The sequence below is a fragment of the Notothenia coriiceps genome, unplaced genomic scaffold (assembly GCF_000735185.1).
Source record: "Notothenia coriiceps isolate Sejong01 unplaced genomic scaffold, NC01 NC01_scaffold00036401, whole genome shotgun sequence".
Lineage (NCBI taxonomy): Eukaryota > Metazoa > Chordata > Actinopteri > Perciformes > Nototheniidae > Notothenia > Notothenia coriiceps.
In genome coordinates this window covers 440,829-453,705 of record NW_011369102.1, presented here as the reverse complement: position 1 = coordinate 453,705, position 12,877 = coordinate 440,829, and the positions used below count along the sequence as shown (strand labels likewise).

General features: G+C 41.4%; 3 protein-coding genes across 3 annotated transcripts in view; 2 read left to right on the top strand and 1 right to left on the bottom strand.

Moving 5' to 3' along the window:
• Positions 1 to 538: 538 nt before the first annotated feature.
• LOC104963780 (6-phosphofructo-2-kinase/fructose-2,6-bisphosphatase 1) lies at positions 539 to 2,833 on the bottom strand. The gene is made up of 7 exons (XM_010792421.1): positions 2,466 to 2,833; positions 1,805 to 1,930; positions 1,553 to 1,649; positions 1,330 to 1,396; positions 1,113 to 1,187; positions 770 to 826; positions 539 to 667 (listed from the first exon to the last, which is right to left on the bottom strand). The coding sequence occupies exons 1-7, from the start codon at positions 2,566 to 2,568 to the stop codon at positions 539 to 541; spliced, it is 654 nt and encodes a 217-aa protein (XP_010790723.1). The 5' UTR covers positions 2,569 to 2,833.
• Positions 2,834 to 3,553: 720 nt separating this feature from the next.
• Positions 3,554 to 10,301, top strand: LOC104963798 (6-phosphofructo-2-kinase/fructose-2,6-bisphosphatase-like). The gene is made up of 10 exons (XM_010792437.1): positions 3,554 to 3,573; positions 4,810 to 4,900; positions 5,041 to 5,120; positions 5,707 to 5,920; positions 6,494 to 6,640; positions 7,077 to 7,181; positions 8,231 to 8,360; positions 8,675 to 8,737; positions 8,823 to 8,887; positions 9,828 to 10,301. The coding sequence occupies exons 1-10, from the start codon at positions 3,554 to 3,556 to the stop codon at positions 9,885 to 9,887; spliced, it is 975 nt and encodes a 324-aa protein (XP_010790739.1). The 3' UTR covers positions 9,888 to 10,301.
• Positions 10,302 to 11,122: 821 nt separating this feature from the next.
• itih6 (inter-alpha-trypsin inhibitor heavy chain family member 6) overlaps positions 11,123 to 12,877 on the top strand; it is a 19,481-nt gene continuing 17,726 nt past the window's right edge. Inside the window, exons 1-2 of the mRNA XM_010792422.1 lie at positions 11,123 to 11,634; positions 12,339 to 12,374. Of these exons, the coding sequence (XP_010790724.1) occupies positions 11,527 to 11,634; positions 12,339 to 12,374 (144 nt within the window). The 5' untranslated portion in view covers positions 11,123 to 11,526. The remainder of the gene's footprint in view (positions 11,635 to 12,338; positions 12,375 to 12,877) is intronic.

Here is a 12,877-nt window from a genome sequence, read left to right as displayed (position 1 = left end):
CCCCCCCCCCACCTTATCACCTGAATCTCCTCCTAGAGCACCATTGTGTTCTTTTTAACCAAATATCTCTAGAGGGGTGTGGGGAGGGGCTCCTTATTTTCATCTAAAGTAACAGACAGAGAATCAGCACTTTGGAAACAGGGCTGAAACAGAGGGGATTATGCCTTGAGACCTCAAAAATCGGGAGAATTTCAAAACCACAGACTTTCAGTTGTGCACGCTACTAAAGAGACGCGCTACCATGGAAACCAAACAATGGTGTAGCTGTATTAAAGTCAGAGTGGAAACAGTCGTGAGTAAATCTGATTTTGTCAGAAATCGGGAGTCTCCCGTGAAAACCGGGAGGGTTGGCTGCAATGATCTGTTTGGTATTTCGAGCCAAACACTTCAGAGACATGTTTTGCGTATATATGAGACCTATAATATATTGAAGAAAAACTGTATAATAGGGGACCTTTACATTAATTTGTCCTGGTTTAAAGGTAAACATTTTTTACAGAGTATTGTTTTAATCTCACAGGAAGAAATGCATCATGGGTCAGTACCTGTCCTTCTCATCGTCGATGGGCATGTAGCTGGACTTGTAACAGTCGATGCGCCGGCTGAAGTCTTTCATCGCCTCGTCTTCGTCACGATCCACGTAATCTGGACTCCCCAGTTTCACTTGCTGAAAAGAAAAGACCGTTTTGAATTGTAATTGTGAAAACTACATCCCTACAGTATCTGCAAACATTTAGAATAAAAAAGAAAAACATTATCATCGACTGACCTTAATATTCTCTGCAATGATTTCCGGGTCATCGCAGATTGATTCCACAAAGAACACCTGAATACAGGAAGTCATTCAAAAGTTACATTCATGAAATAAAACATATATTTTCTTTTTTCCCATTGTGACCATGTGTTTGTGTATTTGATTCTTCTTCCTAAGGTATAGTATTACATTTGAGAAGCTATTCCCCCAGTCTTTGTGCTAAACTAAGAGAACAACCTGCTAGCTCTAGCTTCAAATTAAACAGAAAGATTGAGTTAACAATCTTTTCATGCATCTCTTGGCAAGAAACAGAATAAGCACATTTCCCCCCAAATGTCACATGCATGTTTAAACTCACTTTGTAGCCCCTCTCTTTCGCATAACTCAGGATGTCTGCCCTCCGCTCTCTAGTGGTGTTGGTGGCATCAAATACCTGGAGAAAAACACCAAGGTGTGGAGTGCACTTTTTATCTCAGGGATAACTGACTGCATAAGTCATGAGTAAGACATACATACAAAATGAATTATTCATTATGTTTAATTGTATTAAGAGGGACAGTTTCAGTTTTACTCACGGCAGCTTGTCCCTGTTCCTTTGAAAAGTACGCAGCAACATCTTTGAGAGCGGCTGATGCACAGGCCCTAAAAGAGAGGAGAAACTCTGATGGGCAACGGAGCAAAAACTGCAACAATATGGGAGGATAATGAAGGTGGCAAGAATAATGACAGATGTAGACAAATCAGAACATATAAAACTTCATTATAAACATCTGTTTTTACATCAACCGTCCTTCTTACTTGCGTATCTTCATGGCCTCCTCATTTTCGGGATTAAAGAACTCAAAGTCCTTGTAGATTTTCACAGCCTCCCTCCGGTACTGGCCCACGTTAAATGCTAGTTAAATAATGGAAACAGAGATTAGAAAAAAAAACATATTCCTTTTTAGGGCAAGAAAAACTTATGTTGAATGTTTGATGATCCAATCAACTTTAAACATGAAACACTTCTTGTCTAATTCACAGATTTCAACAGGATTCACTTTCACTGACATTTTGTGGGCACTCCGATCCAGTTCAGGTAGCGAGTTAGCTTCTTGGAGATGTACGTCTTCCCTCTGGCTGGCAGCCCCACCATCACAATCATCGTGGGAGAGTTGCAGAACTGAGGCACCGAGGCTGATGGAAGACAAATGCATTAACATGTAGCTCAATGAATGCTGCTAAAAATGTAAGCATTACTGTGACACATCATTCAGCATAAGAGCATCAGCCTTGTGTTAAATTGGTTTAGTCATTACGCAGTTGTTGAATGCTTGTCCGTCTCAAAAACTGCATTATAAAGGCAGACTGCAGGGTTGCACAAAGTACCCGGATGGTCCAGTGTGTGACTATACAGAACAGGGAGAGCCTCCAGGCCGTGGGATTATGAATGGAGTACACTGTGTCAGGAAAATGCTCAAAAGGCCCACGTCAGACAGTGAACAGAGAGGCCTGGCTGTCATCCCATGACTGAGTCTACTGTCTGTCTCTCTGTCTACCTGCAGCCCTCACAGGAGCTTCAACATGAAGGGTTCAGCACATTGAAACATACCAATGACTGCTGGAAGTGTTAGAAAATAAACACTTAAACAGACATGAGTTATTAGAAAAAGAACAAACAGCAGCAACACAAAATAGATGCTTCTTCTTCTTCTTTTCAAGCTTCACTTACATCCTCTCCTGCGGTTCAAGTTGCAGCCAACCCATGGCACCCAGATCTTAAGCAGAGGAGTCTGTGTGAGTTTTCTCTGCTCTCTGTTCACGCTGAGAGACATGATTGAGCGTGAGCGATGGACAGCGCACGCTCTGTGATCTTTGTGTGCTTCACTGAACTCTACCTACTGCAGGTCAGCTGACTGTTGCCAAGGAGAAGCACTCGGTGGAAGGGGGAGGACCTGAAGTCATGCTGCTCGCCTGTCTCTCAGTCTGTTTTATGATTCCTAAGGACTTAAGGGAGCTGATAAACTGTCTGCAGTGATGTCAGAGAGCAGAGAAGAATTTATATCCACCGTCCTGTTGTGGTGACACGGCTTCAAACAGTCCTGTGAGGCGAGTATTACAAAGTGAGGGTCCTCTCATGAATTCAAATGAGCATAGTGGCTACTGCACAAGCTGTTTGTTTACCTAACTGTGGAGTGGAGATGGGGGAGTCTCCTTTTTTACCACTAGAGGGCAGTTTATACCTTAAATCTGGCACAATCTAAGAGGTTACAGTGGGTAAGGGTCATATCAATAATATGCAATTATATGAGCAACAGTTGTTCATGTTTTTTTCCAAAAACATATTCAAATGTTGTGTTTTTCACCGAAATAAAGCAGTAATAATAGCAATGAGGAGTGGGTTAACATTGTTAAACCACAGTGGATGATGCTTCAGTGAGATTAACTTTAAATGTATTCAACCCTATTGTCTTCGTTTCCCCCCCTTACTTTGGTGTTCACTGTCAAATTTGACCAACCCTCTTTGAACTGCTATATTACATTAACACAAAAACCATTAATCATCACCAAATTTCATTTAAAACCCTTTCAAACTGTAAATATTATATCAGCCTACTGGTATACATGAACAACTGAAGTAAATATACAACGAATAGACACTGAACATGTATTGCGTGTGCTATGTTTGATCCATGTGGGGGGATGGGCACATAAAAGCGGGAAATGTATCAAATTGTTCTGTGTGTGTTTGTGTGTGCCACTGCCAGGTGTTATTCACATGGGGGGATGGGCACATAAGGGGGGGGGGGAACCGCAGTGATGCGTCCTAAAACCCGGAAGTAAGTTAGCATTTTTACCACGTCCGGTTCCTTCGACAAAAAGCAATGCAATTTCTCCATAGGATTTTGGAAAATAGCTCGAAATAAGGTCTGTGTTTGACACAAATTGAAGAGACTAACAGATCACGTTTTGTTCTACGATATTAAATACATCAGCAGTGATGTATGAAGAGTTTACGTGTCTGAAAAACGATGGTTGTTAACATGTGGCTAAATAGGACTACAGAAGTTGTCCAGGCCGTTTTACGTCATTAAACCGAACACGTAAACACTCCCGCTTAGTTTGTTTCCCCCCGTGTTCTGCTTGAAAGCAAGTACCTGCCTCCTGCAAACTGTTCAAACAAACGCTGCCTCCCAACAACTGTTGTGCAATGAAATATTGGGCCACTAGTCATCTCGAACCGTCAGTTTAAAAAAGAAGGTGCGATACCGTTCCGATAAATATCAATAATTTCGAACATCGCGGGGAAATTCCTTCGACTCATTTTGAAGTTTTGGGGGAAGCTGGAAGTGACGTCAATGCGGCAACGCTTCACTGTGCGGCGAGAGAGCCAAACAAGGACAAAGTGTGTTGTCATGCGTAGACATTTTGAATTACTGAGTTTAGGCACGTTAATAACGTTTTAATGAAGTTGACTACAGTATATTCATATTTGTCAGTGCTTTCCTGTCAATTCAACACACTCTCACTCCATAATCGTCCAGGAGCGACATTTGGTCAGGGTCCCGTGGCGTGCAGTTGTGACGCTCCTAGGCTCCTTCCGCTTCACAAATAGCTTTCAACTGATTGCAATGTATTCCCATCTGCGGCGGGATTTGACGCTCATGGAAGCACGGCATTCGTTTGTGTCGGCTGCCCTTAAAGGCAATGTGAGCGTCCATTCCCATTGGATAATGGAGAATTGTACACCCGTTGGGGAAATTAATGGCTAAAATGCACGGATTATTATTATTATTATTATTATTCCCACTCCGATCGGGACACTAGGTCCACCGTTTCCCCGCAGCGAGGCTCCCCCATTGACAGTGTACGTGGGCTGGGCTTGGTGCAGTACCGAAGTGGGCCGGTCGGATAAGTCACTAGCACATCCCCCACTCCCCCCGTTGACAATTTACTAGCGGTACCGAAGTGGGCCGGTCGAGAGTCCCTGGATGATTTTTAGTCCCAGTCCACCACTGGCTACATGACTGTATGATCGCCCATATTGACGCACCTAATTCCTAAACTTCTAACAGANGTGACGCCAGAGCTGCCGCCGATCGGGCCGAATCCATCGAGAAGTACGAGGCGGTGATGGAGGATTACAGGAGGATGATGAACGAGCAGGTGATTGGGATCCAATCACCTGCTCGTTCATCATCCTCCTGTAATCCTCCATCACCGCCTCGTACTTCTCGATGGATTCGGCCCGATCGGCGGCAGCTCTGGCGTCACTTTGCACTCTGATCACGTGACCCATCCCCCAGGAGGGAGGAGGGAAGACCAGGGACTTCAGAAGGAGCTTCACCGCCTCCTCCACGAACGAGTACACCTCAAAAGAGTCAAGGTCAACTTCATTGTCAATCTTTCAGTTTGTGTGTACAGACAGAGAGATCGACATACCGTTTCCAAATACAAAAATACAAATATCCTATATACACAATCAACAGACACATGTATAAGCACACATTACCAAACAGATCATTGCAGCATTACCCATAATCCCCTCTGTTTCAGCCCTGTTTCCAAAGTGCTGATGCTCTGTCTGTTACTTTAGATGAAAATAAGGAGCCCCTCCCCACACCCCTCTAGAGATATTTGGTTAAAAAGAACACAATGGTGCTCTAGGAGGAGATTCAGGTGATAAGGGTGGGGGGGGGGGGGGGGGGGGGGTTACCTTGGTTGGTGATTGGCTAATGGTTACACAAGCCAAAAAAATCGTTATGACATCATAAAGTGGCCAAAATCTGATCAGCTCATTTTCAGACAGGTTTTTATAGAAATGAAGACAAAAAGTGAGAGAATATTTTTTCCTGAAACTTTCAGAATCTCTTTACACAGAGGGGACACATGTTGATGAATACAAGACATGAAAAAGTGGATTTTGCATAATAGGTGACCTTTAATAGTTTGTTTTCCCCAATGCTGACTTAAAACAGGAAGCTGTCCTACATCAAGATCTTCAACGTGGGCAGCCGGTACCTGGTGAACCGGGTCCAGGACCACATCCAGAGCCGCATCGTGTATTACCTCATGAACATCCACGTCACCCCGAGGTCCATCTACCTGAGCCGCCACGGAGAGAGCGAGCTCAACCTATCAGGTCGCATCGGGGGGGACTCCGGCCTCTCCCCTAGAGGACACAAGGTGAGGAGATTACACGACATTCAAGATTTCATTAAAGGTTTTAATGTCATATGCACATAAGCTACATTGTAGAAATGGCAATGACATTATTCTGACCTGAGCTCCTCCAACAATCCAACATATATAATAAAATACAAAAATACAAAATAAAAAGTAGGTGGATGACTGAATTCATTTGAAGCAGTACAAATGCACAAATGCTCCTTTTTAAATGTTACTTAAATGTCCCCTATTATGCAAAATGCGGTTTTTAATGTCTTTGATACAGATATATGTTTCCCCTGTGACTCAGAAAGCTCTATAAAAGCAAGATTTTACTGTTGTATTTGATTAAGATGGAGCTGATCAGACCAAAACTAAATATTATTTTTGTTGTGAAATAATTGCTTAATATTTCCTCCATTCATTTATGAATTGCTTGGCTGGAGTTTAGGATCTCAAAAGCTCAAACATCTAATTCATTACAAATACATTTTTTTTTAAAGAAGTAAATAAACAGCAAATCATGTTAAAGTTTAATCCTTTCTTGCAAACTGTATAATAACATGTTTATATTCCACTTATTGTTTCCAGTATGCGAAGGGTTTGGCGACCTTCATCAGAGGTCAGGACATCACGGAGCTGAAGGTGTGGACGAGTCACATGAAGAGGACCATCCAGACCGCCGAGGCTCTGGGGGTCCCGTACGAGCAGTGGAAGGCTCTCAATGAGATAGACGCTGTGAGTTCATTCATAATAAATTATTAGGCTTCATTTTATGTTTTTCAAATGTGTGCAGTCATGGTTGAATGAATTAGCTCTTCAAATCATTACGTTGACTTTCGAGCTCTAAAGCCAGCCTTTTTAAAGAGGTCCTATTACTGTATGCTTTTTGGGGTTCTCCCTTTTCTGTTTTGTGGTAGTTTTGCATGTAGATGGTCTGCAAAGGCTATTATCCCACACATTCTCTCCCACACACTCCCCCCCTGCCTGAAACACCTCCATTGGACTCCTTTGTTTACTTCTGTAACATAGTGACATCACCTTGTAACACTCGCGCTTCTAACACATTGTACCTGATAGGCTAAAGGGTGGGACATCTCTAAATAAGGGGTGGACCAATCACAACAGAGCCGGCCAGCTAACCAATGGTTATTTTCATGTGTTTCTCACAAAGGGTGTGTGTGAGGAGTTAACCTACGAAGAGATTCAGGAGAATTTACCAGAAGAGTTTGCTCTGAGAGACCAGGACAAGTATCGTTATCGTTACCCAAAGGGGGAGGTAAGTGCTCCGATGAATATACTAGAGACTTGTTTCATTAAACCATTATAGTATCAGGGAGCTGCACATTTTGCTGTCCATTCAACCACAGTCCGACCTGTTCTGTGAGCAGCTCTACTGATGCAATTTGGTGTTCAAGACAATATTTCAACATTTTGGGAAAATAAGCTTTTTTCTATCGTAGAATCGCGTGCAGAAATGGGGCCGAAATCAAACCCTGTGCCGGTATTGGACATGCGCTGTAACTATTCGGCTAAATTTGATAAATGTATATCCTGCTGAGTAGATTGACACCATCAGGCCCGCCCCTCCCTACACGCAGATCACGCAGACTGCGTGGGGCCCCATCTTGCGGAGGGAGTCTCATCTGATGCGCAAATGCGGCGCAATCAAGCGCGCCACAGTTTCGCCGCTGCGAGGCTCCGGTGCTCGCAGTTCACACGCGTGCTCCCCCAATCCCCCCCGGTCGATGCTCGCGACACAGGGCCTCATCACATAACTTTGCGTGGGGCCACAAGTTGGCCAGGGGCAGCCTGTACACCATAAGGAATATATTTTAAACAATTGTTGTTAATTTGAATCTGCAAAGTTTCTTGTAATTGAAGTTATCAAGTAGGCTACATTAACTATAACAAAAAGTACAATATTGGTAGTGTAGTATGAAGCAGCATAAAATGTAAATCCTGTCGTACAGTACTTGAGCAAGTATACTCAGTAACTTTACATACCTGCAAACAAGATAAAACATGGTTGTTTATGTAAATCCTTTCGTACAGTACTTGAGCAAGTATACTCAGTAACTTTACATACCTGCAAACAAGATAAAATATGGTCGTTAGTGAGATTTAACAGAGAACTTCGCCTTGCTGAATCGGTTCTTTTCCCACCCAGACGTCTCCTTCCAGACACGATCATCATAAGAGAGTCTGAGTAGAGTCAGGTCGGGTCAGTTCATAGCGTGCCCACATCAAGTGGACTGAGAGGCTATGATAGAATGAGTCTTTTTGAATTATTGATAAACTCTTTAATAATGTTGTCCTCTTTTCCAGTCCTATGAGGACCTCGTCCATCGTCTGGAGCCGGTGATCATGGAGCTGGAAAGGCAGGAAAATGTTCTGGTGATCTGCCACCAAGCTGTGTTTCGCTGCCTGCTGGCCTACTTTGTAAACAAACCTGCAGGTACACAAATCAAGGCCTCAAAAAAGAATCTGACACAGAAGTACGACTGCTACCTATTTAATTTAAAACTGCACGGCTCTTCCACTTTAAATTATGATTAACTGCACATAATTATTTCATTTTTTATAAATATTTTTTATATAAATATTTCTTGTTAAAACATTTTTTTATTGTTTTCAAAACAGTTATATATTTGCTCCTTTTTACAATTGTTTTCCTCTTACTTTGTTTATCATTCCACAATGATACACCAAAGCAAATTCCTTTTAAGAGAGAAACCTGATTCTGATTATTATGATTTCTTTCCTCTGAAGCTGAGCTGCCTTATCTCAGATGCCCTCTTCACACTGTGCTCAAGCTCACACCGATAGCTTACGGTACGTGGTAAATCCTGGAGTGTGTGACATTTCCATATCTCAGTCAACTTCTCCCTAACAGTCTCACTTTCTCTCCTAATTTCAGGCTGTAAAGTTGAGTCAATTTTCCTCAACATTGAAGCAGTCAACACTCACAGAGAGAGGCCAGTGGTAAGTTTCCACAAGCACACCATTTTTATAATAGCATGCAGATCTGTCATAATAGATACTTAGCTTTGCCAACTATTGGTCTGCGGTACATTACATACGTCTGATGGCAGGCATTAATGTTAGGTCATTTGTATGTGTCGATGAAATATATATTTATACTACGAGTGGGGAGTGAACAGAAATGTCGCTGAACAGCTTTTGTTTTTTCATATTAGGATGATTTGAAACAAAAAATATAGGCTTAAAAGTGTGAATATGTAACTTTTGTGAAAAGAGGTATCAAGATCTTCCTCATAAAAAGTTATTTCATAAGCAAAAAGGTGCAATGATGATCAATTCCACACATTATTTGTTGTTGCTCCCAAAACTTCACTTGTGTTCTCTAATGTTTGCATAATAGACGGTGTGGGATTGACAGCAGTTTCTTACTTGTTGCCCCTTGTCTATTTGTGCTACTCTTACTTTACATTTCAACATGTTACAAATTGTCGTGCGGATTTCTTTCAACTATATAGAGAAAAAACAAATGTATGTCATTTTATCCATTTGCCAATTGTGGCCAAAGTGGTCACTGTTGTACAGAATTCCTACAGAATAAACAGCTAGAGGAATTATATAATATAATCAGATCCTGTTTTCATAGTAAAATAGTAAAATAAATATGTATTCAGAAAGACTGCAAGTTAAACTTAAAGTTAAAGGCAAATTGTTTTAAGATTGATTATTTATCTTGAGATGTCTCACAACCACAATTTATTTTATTCCTTTGGTTTATTTGACAGGGACAATATGATGTACATCTTTATGTAGGTTACATTTAAATAAGGGTTGGAGTACTGTATATATTCTTAAACACACCACATACAGAAAACATTTCTAACTGAATGGGTCGTTCGGGTTTGGGTTTTTAATGGACTCAGTATTTGTGTTTCTTTTGCAGAATGTCGACATCAACAGAAACCCTGAGGAGGCTCTGCAGACCGTACCTGACCACATATAAATACTGTGTTGTGAGAAAAAGACACAGATGAAACGGGACGTGTTGCTACATATTAGCTTCACTAAATATAAGAGATGCACTCCGGAGAAAGGGTAGGCTTTAAAGCAGAGTAGAAATGGGGCTAAATCTTCACTCCTGCTGCACCGACTCAACAGGATATTCTGTTTGAAGCGTGACTGTGAAACCTTCATGTGTCTTATCTGACTGGAGTTCTTTTTAAAAAGTGTTTCCCAATGTTTACCAAATAAGATTAAATTAATCATACTAATGCACTATGTTTTAACACTTAGAGAAAAACATTTAAAAACATGTGTAAAAGTTGTAACACGTGTAACCATTGCACGGATTATGTGTTGTTGATAATCTAATTATAAAGGTGGGTCAGCCTCGTGGACAGCACCCACACAAACAAAACATGTTGTTGTTGATTCTGGCACTTGACTTGAAAGTTAGGTAGTGGATAAGACGACAAGATTCAAAGCTTCATTGTCATGAGTATCTTCAGTTTTGGCAATGAAAATAGTCCAGGGTTCCTTCAAAAGTAAACAAAGAAGACATTACACGGTGCATTATGTAATGTTTTAAATAGGGCTGCACCATATTCTGCTTTTTCTGATTTTCACTTTACTGTAGTGCATTATTTAGGTTTGTGTGCAGGTCTGCAAAGGCTTAAATCCCAAAGTTCCCTCCAGAGGGAGTTCTATTGGCTAGCGCTCCAACACATACGTGATAGGCTAAGGGTCGAGAGATCTCTAAGTGGTTGACCAATCACAACAGAGCTAACCAATCAGAGCAGACTGGTCTCTGGTTTCAGACGGAGGGTGAAGAGAGGTGCTGCAGCACAGGCAGTATGAGAAAAATAAAGACCTTTTTGAACATTTAAGCATGGAAACATGTCCCAGTAGTGGCACAAAATACTAAAAATAAACTAAGACTTGTCTTTAAGTTGTTTTTCAGAAACTAAATCCACTTTACGAGTCCTGTTGGTGTTGGTTTGGCAGCTCTCTTATGTTTTTAATCCTCCCACAGAGAAGCCAAAACTACATTTAACAAACTTATTTCACAACAGACCAATGAACTGTTCCACTCGGCAGATAATGGGTCTTTGTGAACGCGCTCTGGGGGAGTAGGAAACTCACATTTGGGACTAATTTAAGGAATAAAACTCAGACTGGAGCATTTGAACTCAGAGAGAAGGAGGAGGGGGAGGTGTTTTGGTAGTGGGGTAATTTCCCAAAATAGCAGAGCAGGGGTTAATAATCCCTCATTTCTGGTGCACCTCAGTGGCAGCAGGACGTGAAACTTCAAGTATGCACACACTCAAGCTGGGAGCTGCACTCCTCACACACAGCGGGACAACTTTCTGACTGAACTTCACACCTTTTTGGAGATTTTCTTTTCCCTTTTTTCTGCACACGTGACGGATGTTTATCAGAACATATTTCATCTATCACTGCAGAGGAGCCGTTCAAAATAATCCGAGGTGAGGGAGGGGAGAGAGACTGCCCCTTGCAGAAAATAACTTTCTGTGTAAAATGTGAGGTATGTGCACAGCGTCCTGCTGCACACGCTGCCTCAGTCCCGCGGACACCGTGAGTTCACTGCATCTTGGAGGACTGGAACCTGATTTATTCTGGACATGATGAATTTAAGGATTTCCTGCATGCTGGTGTTCTTCACTCTGTATCTGCAAGAGGGATTATCAAGGGAATATGAAGCTAAGCTTGGAGCAGATGTTCTTTTACAGGTACATTTTTCTATTTTCCTCTCCTTAATTAACTTTTTTCCTGTCAGTTTTGTGTCAAAAGTTGTTAATGGCTTCTTTCTGAAACACACTCTTCTGTTAAACCAGGTTGAATGAAGACAGGAGGAAAGTATAGCAATAATATAGAACTTTATTTTGTATTTAAAAAAAATCGCTGTAGTCTAATAATTGCCAGGATATTATTTAAACTATTGGTGACTACTAAAGTGAGTATTTCAGCTCTAATACAGCCAGAACAAACTCAAGATATACAACTCCTATTTTTTGTATATTAACTATATGATTTCTATGTTTCCCCATAAAGGGGTTCCACTCTTTACATTACTTGTTTATGTTAAAGTCCAAGCGATGTCCAGGCTATGTGGTAATGTATTGACACAGCAATGACTTGTGTGCAGAATTAGCCTCTGAGAGCGCACCGTGCAGCCCTCGCTGGCCTGTGTACAGTGAATGCATTTATTTCCAGTTCCACTTCCCCTCCATTCATGAATGGCTTTGATTCAGAGTATTTTGACACAAAATCTTGACCCAACCCAGGAAGAGTGTGGAGATTACTTCAAAAAGGGTACCTCCTTTTCTGGAACCACTGAAGTTCATTATACTTATTGGGCTTGATCTTAAAATAAAATGTTACAATACTACACATGAACACACGTGATTGACTTTCTGCCTTGCGTGTTTTTCAGAGAATAAGACGTCAAAGCAAACCAACAAAATCAGTGGTAAGTATCAACCCAACTTTCAATGTTACTTTTCATAAGAGGAAAGGGATGTGATAGTTGGACTATGTTACTGTCATAAGACGTGTAAAATAAATACCGTAACAAATATTTAGTTTATTTGACAATTCATTTAACCCTCCTGTTGTCTCCGGGTCAAATCTGACCGATTTACTACTTTCATCAATCATAACTTTTTAGGTTTACATTAAATTGCATTAAGGCTCTATGATATCCTTCACAGTATAGACATTTGAACATAGAATTGCTGATCACCACTTCCATTGAATTTTGGATGATTTAGTCCACTTTGTAACACCCATGGTGTTCCCGCTCAAAAATTACCGCCATAATGAAAAGGAATTAATAACCATCCAGATCAGATAAAACACACACACACACACACACACGCACACACACACACACGCACGCGCACGCACACAAACACACACACGCACACACATACTCTAGATGTGTTCCCCCCTTATGTGCCCAATCCCCCCATG